The sequence below is a fragment of the Bos grunniens genome, chromosome 16 (genome assembly GCF_055505025.1).
Source record: "Bos grunniens cultivar Pamir isolate PY7600 chromosome 16, Bosgru_T2T1.0, whole genome shotgun sequence".
Taxonomy (NCBI): domain Eukaryota; kingdom Metazoa; phylum Chordata; class Mammalia; order Artiodactyla; family Bovidae; genus Bos; species Bos grunniens.
This window is the reverse complement of record NC_141180.1, coordinates 15201252-15215639: the sequence shown is the minus strand read 5'-3', so window position 1 is coordinate 15215639 and position 14388 is coordinate 15201252. Positions and strand designations below refer to the sequence as shown.

The window sequence follows — 14388 nt, the reverse complement described above, 5'->3', positions numbered from 1 at the left end:
CAAAAATTAGTGTCTATATATGCACTCTCTCTCTCGAGCCTGTTGTTGACTTTGGGTATTCTTTTAATTTCTCTAGCTTCTAGATCTCTCCTTTATATTGAATCTGCTCGTCTAGGTTGTGGTTTGGCTCAGTTCCTGGTTTCTGCCCCATTACTTATCCATTGTCTTTCCCGCCTTGAACAACCCTTAATACCATACTCACTGACTCTGCTGGCTTCAGACCTGCTAGTGTCAGCATTTAGACACTTGTTATTGGCTTCAGACCCAGCCATATCTTCAAGTTTCCACCCAGCCCTTGCCTGAATGCTTGGGACTTGACATTATTGATGACTTGGTTGGAAACACCAGTGTAAATCAAATTTATGGATGCCGTAAAGCCAGAAGTATAGCTAATATGTAGGATGACAGAATTAGGACAAAGAATGTTCCCATAGGTTGGAACAAAGAACTGAAACTAATAAGGTAAACTGTAGCTGAATGAGGTTCTGAACTTAGCTTTAAAACTCAGCTGCACAAGTGTGAGATGGGAAGTCATGTATTAGTTCTGCCATGTATGGAAATGACATAAGGTTTAAACAGACTACTTTCATGTGAGTCATTGGAGTGGTGCAGTAAGTGGGACTGCCGAAAATAACTGAATGTGGGCTGAAGCTTCATTACCAAACAGAGTGAATTGGTCAAAGTGGACATGATCTCACTTTACACCACCTGTCAGACCACACTTGGAATATATAGGGTCAGTTTTGGGTCACACATGCTAAGGCAGATAAAGACAAACTGGAGTGTATCCACTTTCATTTCCCATCAGTCTGGTTTCTGTCTCACCAAGGTACTAATGACATTTTTGTGAGTTAGTGGACACACTTCATGCCTTTTCCTATTTGACCTCGCTGCAGCATTTGACTCATGGACCACTCCTGCCTTCCTCAAGTTGTCTTCTCTTTAGTTTCTTGTCATTTATACCCTTTCCTTTTTTTCCCCTACTTATCTCAATGTGAATATTTCTCCTCCTTTGATACAAACATGGGTGTTCCTTAAGTTTCCCAGCCCACTTTCCTTCTTTTTTTTTTTTTTTTTTTCACTTTCCTTCTTTAGATTCCCCAAAGGAGATCCTATCCATTGCTGGAGCTTCAATTACCAAATGGATGCCAGTGACTGACTCCCAGATCCCTATTTCTAGCCTTGATATTTTTTGCACTCTTGTTCTATGTTTTTTTTTTTTGTGAGAATGTTTGATCAATAAATGCCGAAAAGTCAATAAAAAGTCTCTAAGGAGGATGATAAAATGCCAGGAGGAGGTAGATCTCTGAAAGTAGGACAAATCTAGTGGAGATTATTTGCAGTCTGGGAGCCTTTTAGATGTTTAACCATTGAAGTATTTGCTTTGCCTGAATTACATTCTGGAAAGAGGTGCTTTCTTACAGGAATTAGGGAAGGGTTAGTAAGTGGAGAGGGAATGTTGGTGAGTCCCACTTCTAGAAATAAGGCAGTGGGCTGACAATGAACGAGTCTTCCTTTTACTTTCTCAAAAGGAGTAAAAAATGGTAGACCTGGAAGCTTACATCTAAGGACTTAACTTTTATGTAACTTTTAGAGTTTTTACTTTTTTATTTCATGTATCTTCCCCACAGTGCTTGAAAGCAACAACTTTACTATAAAAAAATGCTCTTTGCTTCTCTTTGAAGATAACAAGAAAAGGGGAAAGGGACAAAAATGTGCCTTCCTCTGGGCTGGGGAGAGATTTTCAAGAGAAAGGGTGCTAGGCTAAGTGCCTGTGTATGTGCTAAGTCACTGCAGTTGTGTTCAGTTCTTTGCAACCCCATAGACTGAAGCCCACCAGGCTCCTCTGTCCACGGGATTCTCCAGGCAAGAATACTGGAGTGGGTTGCCATGCCCTCCTCCAGGGGATCTTCTGACCCAGGGATCGAATCCACATCTCTGCGTCTCCTGCATTGGCAGGTGGATTCTTTACCACTAGCGCCACCTGGGAAGCTCATTAGGCTATGAGGTAGACAGAGGCTATTGAGGGAGAAAGGAAAAAAGGACAACACAAGGAACTAGCTTATAATTGAGCTGTGAAAAGACTCAACAGAGGAGCTCAAAACCGTATTACATAAAAAGAGGTGAATTGGGGGATATTTAGTCTGGAAAAGACATCTCAGTTATTTGGAGATGTTTGAAATCTGTCAGGAGGAAAAGAGGTTAGAATGTTGTATATTTCCCTGATGGAAAAAATTGGACCCATGGGATGGAAATTATAGTTGAGGATGGTGGCAGAGGAGGAGTGGAACATGAGAGTAATATTTTTGCTCTCCAACCATCAGAGTCATCTGAAAACAAAATAATTTCCTTTGGGAGATAGTGGTTTTCCCATCCCTGGAGGATGACCAAAAGCAGGAGGTTTTAAAGGGGAAATGCAGGCACTGTGGATACATTTGCATTCAGTGAACATTTAGGGTGTCTTCCAACCCTAAAGTCTATGCTTCTATGAACATATTGAGTCTCTAGGCATACAGGGAAAACTCCCTTTCTTTTGAAAGTCATTAGTCAAAACATATGGGAAATCACTAAAAATTTCTTCATGGTACATGTTTAAAGTGCCAAAATCAATGTTGTCAGCATAAAAGCCAAAGGAATTCAGAGGAAGAAGGCTTGAAATGATGGCAGGGAGCACAAAGTGAGTCCTGATGTGGTCCTGTGTGTCGGACAGACAAGAAAAGAAAGGACATTCTTGGTGAGGTGGCATGCTACCAGATAGATGTAAGCCCCTAAACCTTTTATTCAACCTTCATGAAAATTTTAAAAGAAACCCATGGGTCACTAGGTACAACAATATTCTAGCAAGAAAGCTGGAAGGGCAAAATCTGATACAAGTGTTCTTAAAATGTTATATCCTGAGGATCATCCTTTTCCAGGGAAAAGGAGAGGGATTAGGAATATTTACAAATCAGCTATCATAGAGTTATGAAGAATACAGAATATTAACCAGGTGGGATAAATTTTCAAGTAAAATTTATCTTTACTTGTTTTGTGGTTGGTTTTAAAATGTGTTTATTTTCCTTTTGAGGAGGACTGTAACATTTTCTGAAGACCACCATTATTTTCTATAGAAAATAAATTTACTGACATGTTTGTTGGAGAGAATGGTGCTTGTTTATATGAAGCTAAATACTGCTTGGCACGGGTTAAATTTTCTCACTCTCCTGGCATAATTAACATGTTTATCACGACCAATGACCTTGTTATAATTAAGCAGTATATAAAGTATATATTGCTAAGATGGGAAGGAATCTCTTTTAGACATTTCTTCTTACAAGGCTTATAAATTAAAAAACAAACAAACAAACAACTTTTAGGGCCTTCCCTGGTGGTCAAACTCTGCCTGCCAACGCAGGGGACATGGGTTTGATTCCTGCTCTGGGATGATCCCACATCCCCTGGGGCAACTAAGCCCAGGAGCCATAACTGCTGAGCCCACAAGCCAAAATTACTGAAGCCCAGGTGCCTAGAGCCCATGCTGCACAAGAAGAGAAGCCATCACAATGAGAAGCCCGTGCACTGCAATGAAGAGTAGCCCCCACTCCCTGCAACCAGAGAGAGCCCACATGCAGCCACGAAGACCCAGCACAGCCAAAAATAAGTAAATCTTAAAAAAAAAAGAAAAACCTTTTAAATAAGAGACTCATTTTCCAAACGAATGCAAAAGCCAAAATTCTTTGATAGGTCAAAGTTATAGTTGGGAATGATGGTGTTTTGTTCATCTAGTAGAGAATGGGGCTAAAGCAGGGCACAGACATTGGGGAAGAATGTGAGAGGGGCCAGCGCTGGCTGTGTAAGTGTTTATAGACAGTGTCCTATGGAGACAAGACCATGGTCTTAGAATCAAACAGGAGTCATGTGAATGCTGCTGAGGCAGGTTGATTGCATTGATGCCCCAGCTAATGGCTCCCCTGAACTCAGGCACAATGTGGTGTGTGACTGCAGCAATTCCATCCCTGAATCTCACCCCGCCTTGTAACTGGCTTTGGTCAGTGGAACACGGCAGAAGTGATGTTGCACCGGTTCTGAGCTTTTTGCCTCTTCTCTTTCTCTCCTTTTCTCCTCCTGGCTTCTGCATCAGGAATGAGCCTGCACCAGTCTGCTGAAAGACGGGAGACCACACGGAGAGGAGCCCAGCCACCCAGCAAGGGACAGGCCACACCAGTGGACAGCCAGCCACCTCCCACACCTGTTGGGGAAGTCAGACAGGATGACATGAGCTGTCTCCCTGGTGCTTGACCCGTAGCCTTCTGAGCAGTAATAAATGCTTCCTATTTTAACCACTGACTTTGGAGTGATTTCAGTTTTGTAGTGATTGCTAAATGATACTCCTGGGTCAACTAGTTACTAGCTGTGTCACCTTCAGAAGTTGCTTCGCTTCTTTGGGCCTCATTTTACACAATGTGGACAACAGCCTTTCAAGGTGGGGGCTGTTGTTGCCATTTTACAAACAAATTCTTTTAAAGGTTAAGTGGTTAGCCCCAGTTCAGACAATGAGTTGACACCCATACAATTTTCCCATAAAGGAACTCAGAGCAAAGTTCCCAGTCTATAGGTAAACTTAGTGAAGAATTCTGAATCGAGACCTGAAAGGTGGAAAGGCTCATTAATGTTAACAGTATTTCCTTAAACTGAGTAATTGAAAATGTCAATGGGGAAAAGATAACCCACAAACTGAATGTAATGCTGGCAGGGACTGATTGTTTTATCACTCTATTCCCAGGGTCTGGCAGAGTCTGTGGTATGTTAGTAGACATTGATAAGTATTTTGTGAAAAAAAAAAAAAACTCCATGAATGAATCTGGACGTTACATGAAAAACATAATTTATCCTAAACTCTGGATAAAAATTTAAAGTTCAAAACTTGAAGCCTCTAACAGACAGAAATGAAGATACCTTCATTTTCCCCTCACAACATCCCTCTCAAACCAGTGTACAGAAAGAACTGTCCCCCACGTGACTCAGGCAGCAGCACAGAACAGGGTTGGGCAGGGAGCAGGGTGTTGAAGGCCTTAGCTTCAAAATCACCTCAGTGTCTTGTAGACATTTTCCAAAACATAAGCCCTACCTGGTTCCTACCCCAATAATTCCACTTGGAATTGCTAATACAAAGCAAACCCTTCCCGATACATATACATACCCCTCTGTATAGGGACCAGACAGGTAGGGCAGGAAAGGATCTTGATAAAAAATTTCTTCAGAGTATCTGGAGGCAGCTGGATTTTTTTAGAGTTTCATTTGTTTATGTTTTAACTAAGAGGTCCAACTGCTGTTACAAGTTACCACAAATTTAGTGGTCAAAAACAACACACATTTAATATCTTACAGTTGTGGAGGTTAGAACTATAACACAGGTCTCACTGAGCTAGTATCAGTGAGCAGGCAGGTCTGCATTCCTTTCTTGAGGCTCTATGGGAAAATCCATCTCTTTGCCTTTTCCAGTTTCTTGAGGTCGACTCATTCCTTAGATTGTTCCCCTCTCCCATCAAGTAAGTCGTGATTAAATCAATAGAGCCCACTGATTTCCTTCCTTTGTCACAGCTCTGACTGTAACTCCTTCTGATTACAGCTCCCTCTAATGGTTCTGGCTGCTGGATTTTGGATTTTAGTTCATGAAGAAGTCAAAAAGGCAAGACACAAAGGGCAAACTTAATAGGTTCAACAATCAGACCTGCCCTTTCTTGAGCAGAGTCCTCAGTTGTCACTTCTTCTGCCAGAACCCTTCTTCCTCTTCTCACAGAACCACCATTTGCATCTCAGCTTCCCCAACTGGACTGAATTTCCTAAAATCAGGGACCACATCTTCTTCCCTGCTCCCTATCCAACCTCAAGAGGAGGGTTTTCTAGAAGGAAGATGCTGCCCATTAATTCTCAAGCATTTGCTCATGCATCACAGACTCGGGTACCATTCAGGGGTAAATTTCTTGACCTTTTTGCATTGTTAACCTCTTAAGGACCTCAGGAAAACCCAGTGGAGGCTGCTGTCCCCAAAACTAGGAGGTGGCTCATAGTAGCTTGATTTGGAGGCAATTTGGCTCTGACTTGGCCTCCCAGAGGGATGAGTATACAAAAACCCATGACCAAGTCTCATCACTAAAACAGAACTATCTATGTAGACTGAGGGTGGGTAAACTTCCCAGAGTCACAGATTCTTAATACATGCTAAGGGATCACTGACTATTATCTTCACTTGTTTCTTCATCTGTGATTGGGGATATTTATTCAACATTTCTTGAGCACTTGCTATCTTCAGGCACCTATGCTCTGCTAAGCATACAAAGATTAAAGGCAGGATCCCTGCCCCAAGGCACAGGTCAGGTGGACGACTGCAGCAGAGGGAGAGGATGACTAGAAGTAGACAAGTACATTTGGCTGGGAGAGTTCAGCAAAGCATTGTTGGGGGTACGAGCTGGGTGGGGAAACTGGCCTGACTTGTCCTCTCACAGGAACAATGGGAATTGGCTAGATGGGGAAGGGAGGGACAGATATTCTTGACAATGGATATGGCAAAGGATGAGAGATGCTCAAGCTGGAGTGGCTCCAGGCTTGTGAGGAGAGAAGAGCTGTTAGTTGACTCCTCCCGAGACCTCCATCACTTCCATCCTGGACACACCGGATGGACAGACAATCTAAGAAAAAGACATACAAAAGTGGTTTCATGATCCCCCTCACCTCCGATTCCAATCTGATTATTGACCCAAAGTAGAAATTCTGGAGGAGCCACCAGAAGTTTGCTATGGAAGGAGGAGATGGAGGAGGGAAGCTTATGCCACACCAAGTGTCCCCATCACTGCCGGACACGATTTCTCCAACATGCCTCCTCTCTTGCCTGAAGCTGTTGGTGTAAAGTTAAAGCTGAGATCATAGAAAAGTCTTCTGCCAAGTGAAGAAGCAAACACCCATTCTGAGCTCTCCCTGGCTGTGTCCACCCTGAGAATTTGAGTTTTGTGATATGAGATCATGTCCACTGTATATACTTCTGTGTCTTCTACACCCACTAGAGCACCTACATAAAACAGATGCACAATCATTGTTTTTCAGATGAACGAATTTATGGATGAATAAGCAACTGTGGATAGTAGTGAGTAAATATTGCTTTGTTTGTAATTACAGAAGGAATGGATATATTGCTCAGCGTTGTCCACTGAAAACAAATTTGTTTGAACAGCAATTCAATTACATCAAGAGTAATTGCCTATTATTGTATTATAGACCTAATCCGATTCCCACAGAAATTAGCATATGCATTTTAAAAGCATGATTACAACTGCCATTAAGTGACTTCCCTGTGGATTCCTTCCTGATGGCAGAAAAGTAAAATTCTGTACTACACTGACTCACTTTTCCATCTCTGAGGAGTTCCTCCCAGCTCAAGTATGACATTTGCTTAAAAGATGAAAACAGCCCTATTCCAAATAAATATGACGTCTGGACACTTTTTCAAGGACAAACATTTTATTGCAATATAGGCACTTGGCAGGGTAAATATGTGGTTACAAAGTGGTTTACGTTTATTTGCTTTATATAGTGACCAGAAAAACCAATCCGCAGTGTAGATCTCCTTATTGAGGTTGCAGACTTCAGAAGCAAATTGTAAAACCCACTTGTTTTTGGTAAAGAAGGTACATGTAACTGACTTTTTCACCAAGTGAAACTGTATTATTTATTTTTGTCAGTGATGTCTTTCTCTTCCCCAAATTAAACTTGCTAGGTTAGCATACATCATTTAGCACTTTTTATAAAGAAATAAAATCACTTATTTGAGAGAATCGTGGAACCCTTTGAAATCACTACCTCTAATCTGAAGGTTATGAAACCAGACTTGAGAATCTCTGTAGTAAAATGCAGAAGATGGAGCATGAAGACCCATAGTTCTTCATACTCAGTCTCTTTCTAAAAATTTTGAACAAACTGGAATATTTTCCTTGTTGTCTCCAAAATGCATTTTTTTTGAAATGAGTTTACTCTGAATAATGCAAGACACTACTGACTCTGCTCTAAGCTGCAAAGGAAAACCTGATAAGCAAATTCGTTTTTAAGGAAAATATCCTTTCTTTGTAAAAGGTCAATAAAACATAACTAGTCATGGAATTTTTGCCAAAAGCCATGTCTTGAGGTTTTATGCATTTCAAAGAAATTTGTCCATAGGAGAGAGCCCCTGAGCAGCTTGCAGAGGCTTTTCCTGCTGCTCACTTAAATCACAATAACCTTGCTCCAACCTGGAAACCACTGAAGCAATCTAGACAAGTCTGTATCAAAAGCAAGAGAAACTCCCAGTAATAGGAAACTATTCCACTCAACATGTGAAAACAAGGAAATTTTAATGCACTTTAATTTCCTGTTCTATCGTCAAATAGAACAGTCACCTGACTTAATCTAGTGGACATGTCTTTTGTGAAATATGTACAGAAAAACTCTGCGTTCTCAGCTCTGTACTTCCTCTTAATCTCTGGTCTCCTCTACCAGCGGATGGGTAGACACTGATGTTCATTCATCCAATGAAGTGACAAGTACTGTCGTTTAGGGTTGGAAAAATCTCTCAGCTTTCCAAGTGGGGCCAGGAGCCCGGAGGTGAGCAAAAGGGAGGAAGCTAGAAGCTTATACATGGGCTTAGCCTGCGCCAGGACCTCCTTGCTTGCAGATCACCATTCTCCCGGAGAAAAGGGCAGTCCTTGGGGAGGCTGGGCACTGCTCCTTTGGCTCTCAGTCTCACTGGGCAGCGCATCAGACCATTTGGCCACTTGCCTTTTGGACTTTGGACTTGATTTAAGGGAAGACTCCCAAGGGCAAAAAGCCCAAGTAAAATATATCTCCTTGCCTGACAGCAAGCCCCAAATAGCCCCAGCACAGCGGTGTGGTTGATGATCAGTTCTCACATTTCCTGAGAAGCCTGACACAAGCAGTTCCTTGTTAGGCACTACGGATATTAAAGTGACTTGAGAAGCCAGGGAGCTATTATTCAAGGCTGTGTGTGCAGGAAGTACACAGGATGACCAAACCCTAGTGTCTGTCCTTGAAGGAAGGGGCCCCTGGAAGAGACAGGAAGTAAACATAATTGCAGTATTTTGTGCCAGATGCAAGGATATGAGTGAACACGGGCGCAATAAGGACCAGGGAGGGGAGTGACCTCTGCCTTCCACCTATAATGCTGCTGCTGCTGCTGCTAAGTCACTTCAGTCGTGTCTGACTCTGTGCGACCCCATAGACAGCAGCCCACCAGGCTCTCCCGTCCCTGGGATTCTCCAGGCAAGAACACTGGAGTGGGTTGCCATTTCCTTCTCCAATGCATGAAAGTGAAAAGTGAAAGTGAAGTCGCTCAGTCGTGTCCGACTCTTCACGACCCCATGGACTGCAGCCTACCAGGCTCCTCCGTCCATGGGATTTTCCAGGCAAGAGTACTCGAGTGGGTTGTCATTGCCTTCTCCACCTATAATGAGAGGATCTAAACACACTAAGTGTTAGTCACTCGGTCATGTCGGACTCTTTGCCACCCCATGGACTACAGCTGCCAGGTTCCTCTATCCATGGAATTCTCCAGGCAAGGATACTGGAGTGGGTAGCTATTCCTTTGGCCAGGGGATCTTCTTGACCCAGGGATTGAACCCAGATCTCCTGCATTGCAGACAGATTCTTTACCGTCTGAGCCAAGGGTGAAACAATTCAATATGAGAGTATCCTGATTATTTTTCATCCCCTATGACCCAGAAATCCAAGCAATTCTTCATAGGGAAGTGGAGAGAGAGATATTTTAGTTCCTGGTTAAATGGTCAAACTGTGGACAAATTCTTTAAAAAAAAACCTGATATTAACTACTTGTTGATGATAATCAAAATAAGCTCTTAGGACAATGTTGAGATCTAATATTAAAATTTGTAGAAGGAAATTTCAAGATGTAGACCTGGGAGTAAAACTTTTAGAAAATCATCTGGTATTTTTCTGAAGGACAAGAGAATACATCTTTTTAACCTTTGGCAAGAAAGTTCATTCCACCTTAACGCTCACAGGTAAAGATCATGATCCATTCAGAAGATGTATTTCCATCTATTTCCATTAAAGCAGGTTCTGGGAGAAAGGAACAGAGCCATTTCCACCATAGTATCAGTGCCTGGGACATAACAAGACTCAATTTGCTGAACAACTGAGCAAATAATTTCCATTGTTGGTAATATCTTTGGAACTTAATGATCTATAGCTTGATTTCTCTCTTTCTTCCTTTCTCTCTCCCTTTTACTTCCCTCTTTTCTTTCTTCTTTTATTCACTTATTCACTTTATTCCCTCCTGGGAATAAACCAGAACTGTTTCAATGGAAAGAAAGAAAGTTGTCATGTTTTGAAAATCAGTATATATTTTTTTCTTTTAGATTAAATTCCTTTGGATCCTTCCATTTATGCTAGACAAGCACCTAATCTTTCTTTTTTTTCTTTTGTTCTTTTCTGTTACTATGCCTAACACAGCATGTGTCATAGAATAGCTGTTCATATAATGTTTAATTGGTCGGCTTTATGCTTGATAATTTAGCTAAGCTCTTTCTCTGCACAGTCTAAGGCTAATTTGGAAGGCTTTCAGCCTTAAACATGCCAAAGAAATTTCCTTGCCTCATCTGATGTTCTCCAAAAAGTGATTAATTAATAAGAATTAGCAAGATGAATTAGTAGGAAATTGATAGCGGCGTTAGTAAGAGGCCCAGCCAGCCCCCAGACCACAGCTTTGCTCTGTTTCCACTCAGCCTTCCTGAGATGTCTCAGGCTGATCGCTCAGGCTCTGTGGGCCGCACACAGCAGGCGGGAGGGGCCAGCGCACACCATCTCCCTTTCCTGCAGCCGGGCTGCGGACGAACGGTGAGGCTGGATTACAGGATCTACCTTCGCATTCTCACCGAACATGAAGAAGCCTTAAAGTGCATTAGAAGAGAGTGTGCAGGGTGCCCGGCTGTCTCCTCTGCCTTCCCTGCAGCCCCGTCCCACCCTGGGCCCCTCAGCTGCCTCTCACCACCCCCCACCCCCCCCACGCCATTACCTTTGTAATTCTTATTCAAATGCTAAAGTCATAATTCATGGAAGGACAGTTCCATTCCACAAAGGCTTGCCTCAGTGTGCAATTCCCTCTAGCTTCATTATACAAATTAAAGAAGTACTTCATGCTTTTTTTTTTTTTTTTTTGGTAACAACTTGCAGGCATCCCCCCTCCCCCTTTGGGCTGAGTTTGTTCCAAGAAAGACTTTGGCCACTCTGTCCCTTTCACTCCTCTGAAGGGGGCTCTGGGGGGTCTTCTCTCTGTGTATCTAGGGTATCGGTGTTTGCAATGTTCTCCACCACCCACTGACACTCGTGAACGGGGTCAGCCTTCCTCTCCTGGGCATCCTCACTGGTGGCAGGCTGGGCTGTGCTGCAGCTCCCGCCCACCGCCTCTTCTTCCACAGAAACCTGGCTCTCCCTGGGGCTGATGGAGTCAGAACGGAACACGCAAGCTTCTAGGGACACAGCCTCAGCCTCCACAGAGCACACGGGCCCTCCTCCTTCAAGGGTGCCCAGTCCAGAGGCATCCCCTGTGAGCTCACTCTCAGCAGGCTCTCCTGCCTCTCCCAGCTCCTCTGTGGGGTCTGGGCCCCGGGCCCCCTCGCTGAGCCCCCCACAGGTTGGCTGAGCATCTGGAAATTCTCCCAGCTCCACCCCGCTGGCCTCGGCCTTGGGAGTTGGACCATGGGCCTCCCCCTCACCGACTTCACTTTCTTCACAGTTGTCCTGACCCGAAGCAGATGCTTGACTGGCCTCTGTGTCGATTTGGGTTGCTTCCTCTTCTTTTTCAATATCTTGGGGAACAAGGGCCTCCTCATGTGTATCTTTCTCAACCTCAAGCACAGCGGACTCCTCTGTTACTTCGGCGGTCACCGTCAGCAAATTTCTGAGCTCCTTCAAGGAGCCTGCGGCAGACCTGGGCTCTGCGTCTTCCTGGATGGGTTCTCGGTCCTCAGGAGTCTCTTCCAACTCCGGCTGTGACAAGTGTGTGCCCAGGGCGCCTGCTGTCACCTCTGTAGCCACCAGATTCACAACTGGGCCATCTATACTTGAATCGATGACCTGCCTGTCCCCATCTGGGGGAGGGCTGGACACAGGGAGGGAAAGGCCTTCTTCTCTGGCCAATGGACTAGGGACCTCTGGTTGTTTCATCTCCCCTGCCTCCTGGAACACCTCATTACTCAGGATCTCACTCTCTGAAACTCCGGGGAGAACGGCCGAGGCTCTCCTGGCGGGGCTGGCCTGGTTTGACCCCGCAGGAGTTTTTAGATCAGTGAGGCTGGACACGCTTTCACTGGGCAAGGCCATGTTGTCTTCAAACAAATTGTGTTTCTTCAGGATAGCAGCCTCCTTTATCACTGAGAGATACCAGAAAGCAAAACATAATGTTAAAACCTTGCCCTGACTAATCTGGAATTTCTGATTTTATCTAGAAGCTAAAATTCCCTCTCAGCTTTTCTAACTGTCTGAATTTCCCAATTTCAAATTCCAGTTTACATCTAACCCTCTTTCAGGAAGCTTTCCCTGATGACCAGAGCCTACAGACTCATTCCAAACCCTGGACCTCTGTAATGTTCACTCATTCATTCCTTCACTCATTCATTTATTCAAACAGCACACTTTTACTGGACATCAACTATGGGACATGCTCTAAGAATCCAAAGATGAATGAATAAAACATGGCCTTAGCTTTCAAAGAGGTCAAATCTACTACCATTGGTATCACCCTCGGAAGGCCCCACCACATCTCAGCCGCTAGTGTGTGCGGCTGCAGTGTGTCTACTTTGACTGACACTCCTTTAGGGCAGGACAGGCCCTTAGTTTCTCTGCTTTTACACTCAGAACAGTCCTGAACGTGTAACGAGTCCTTAGTACTGAGCCTGCAGAGAGAACCTTATGACCTGCAGTGTCCAAACTAAAGGCCTCTGTCCATCCGGCTCAGTCCTAGAGGCCCCGAGAGGAGTAAAATCAATAATAACAACCATTTCCTCCACATCCTCTCCAGAATTTATTGTTTGTAAGTTTTTTTGATGATGGCCATTCAGGTCAGCGTGAGGTGATACCTCCTTGTAGTTTTGATCTGCAATTCTCTAATAATTAGCATAATTAACATAGCAATTGAGCATCGCATCTTGTGTTTGTTGGCTGTCTGTACTGGACAGCACAGGGAATTCTACTTAACAGTGCCGCGGAGACTGAATGGGAAGGAACTCTAAAAGGGAGGGAATATGTGTAAATGTATGGCTGATTTATTTTGCTGTACGGTAGGAACTGATGCAACACTGTAAAGCAACCATCCTCCAATAAAAATTAATTTTAAAAAATAACGACAACCAGCAGCTGACGTTTTTGACAATCAGCCTCTCCCTCTGGCTGTGTAGGTTGTACAGTGCCCAACAATCTCACACCCCAGGGGATACCATTCACATCACAGATTTGTGTATTCAGCAGAGTAATTTTCCAGCAGGCTGCAGTAGCATGTCCTGCTCAAACCAAACCAGTATATGGTGACAAGTTTTTGACAGAGAGCAGTCCGCCATCTGGAGGAAGAGAGCTTTTTTCCTAATTCGCCCAAGGGTGCTGTGGTGGACTGGCAGTGGCCTTGACTGAGCCCCTCTTCCTGTGCAGATACTGAGATGACATCTTTGTATTCCTTATCTCATTGGATGAGCTACTTTGACCTGGGGCTTGTGCTTGGCCAGCTTTCTTTGTGGAGACCAGATATGTTTCAAGCCTATAGTTTTAGGGACAGCCCTCTCCTGTGTATTTCTATCAAAGTTTTCCTATCTACACTCCTATCCTGAGCAGGGCCTGATTCCACGGCATACTGTGAGCCAGAGTCCTAATGGGACTCGCCAAGGACGGAGTCACAGCCCAGTGTATTCTGTCTGGCTGAGTGGAGGTGAGGAATGTGCTGAGAGGGCAGAGCAGCTGGGAAGCCCCGCTGCTGAATCACCTGCTCCAGGCTGGGGAGGCGTTGTAAGCCTGTGGCCAAGAAGAGCTCTTTTTCCTTTGTTCTGTCTGGAACAGCCGGAGGAGGCCAGCTGTTCATGAGACACCCTAGGTTAATCTCTCTAACCTCAGTTTTCTCATCTGAAAAATGAAGCTTAAAATTCCCAGTTCACAGAGTTCTTATTTGGATTGAAAGCGAAATAATATCTAACGGGCCAGTGGAGTGTGAGCCAAACCGCAACCGCTCAGCGGAGGTCAGCGGCCCTCGCTTCTTCAGTCCCTCGTCCTCTGTCTCCCCAGCTCTTGGTGTCAATTTCCTCTTCCCTTTTCATTCCTGTGGACAAAACCTAGCGGGCCCTGAGGGGTCCCCATCAGGGGTGC

The 14388-nt window shown here is 44.2% G+C and overlaps 1 protein-coding gene across 1 annotated transcript in view; it reads right to left on the bottom strand.

Moving 5' to 3' along the window:
• Window positions 1-7475: 7475 nt before the first annotated feature.
• Window positions 7476-14388, bottom strand: part of NIBAN1 (niban apoptosis regulator 1) — a 183889-nt gene continuing 176976 nt past the window's right edge. The window contains exon 14 of the mRNA XM_086343407.1: window positions 7476-12413. Within this exon, the coding sequence (XP_086199533.1) occupies window positions 11278-12413 (1136 nt within the window). The 3' untranslated portion in view covers window positions 7476-11277. The remainder of the gene's footprint in view (window positions 12414-14388) is intronic.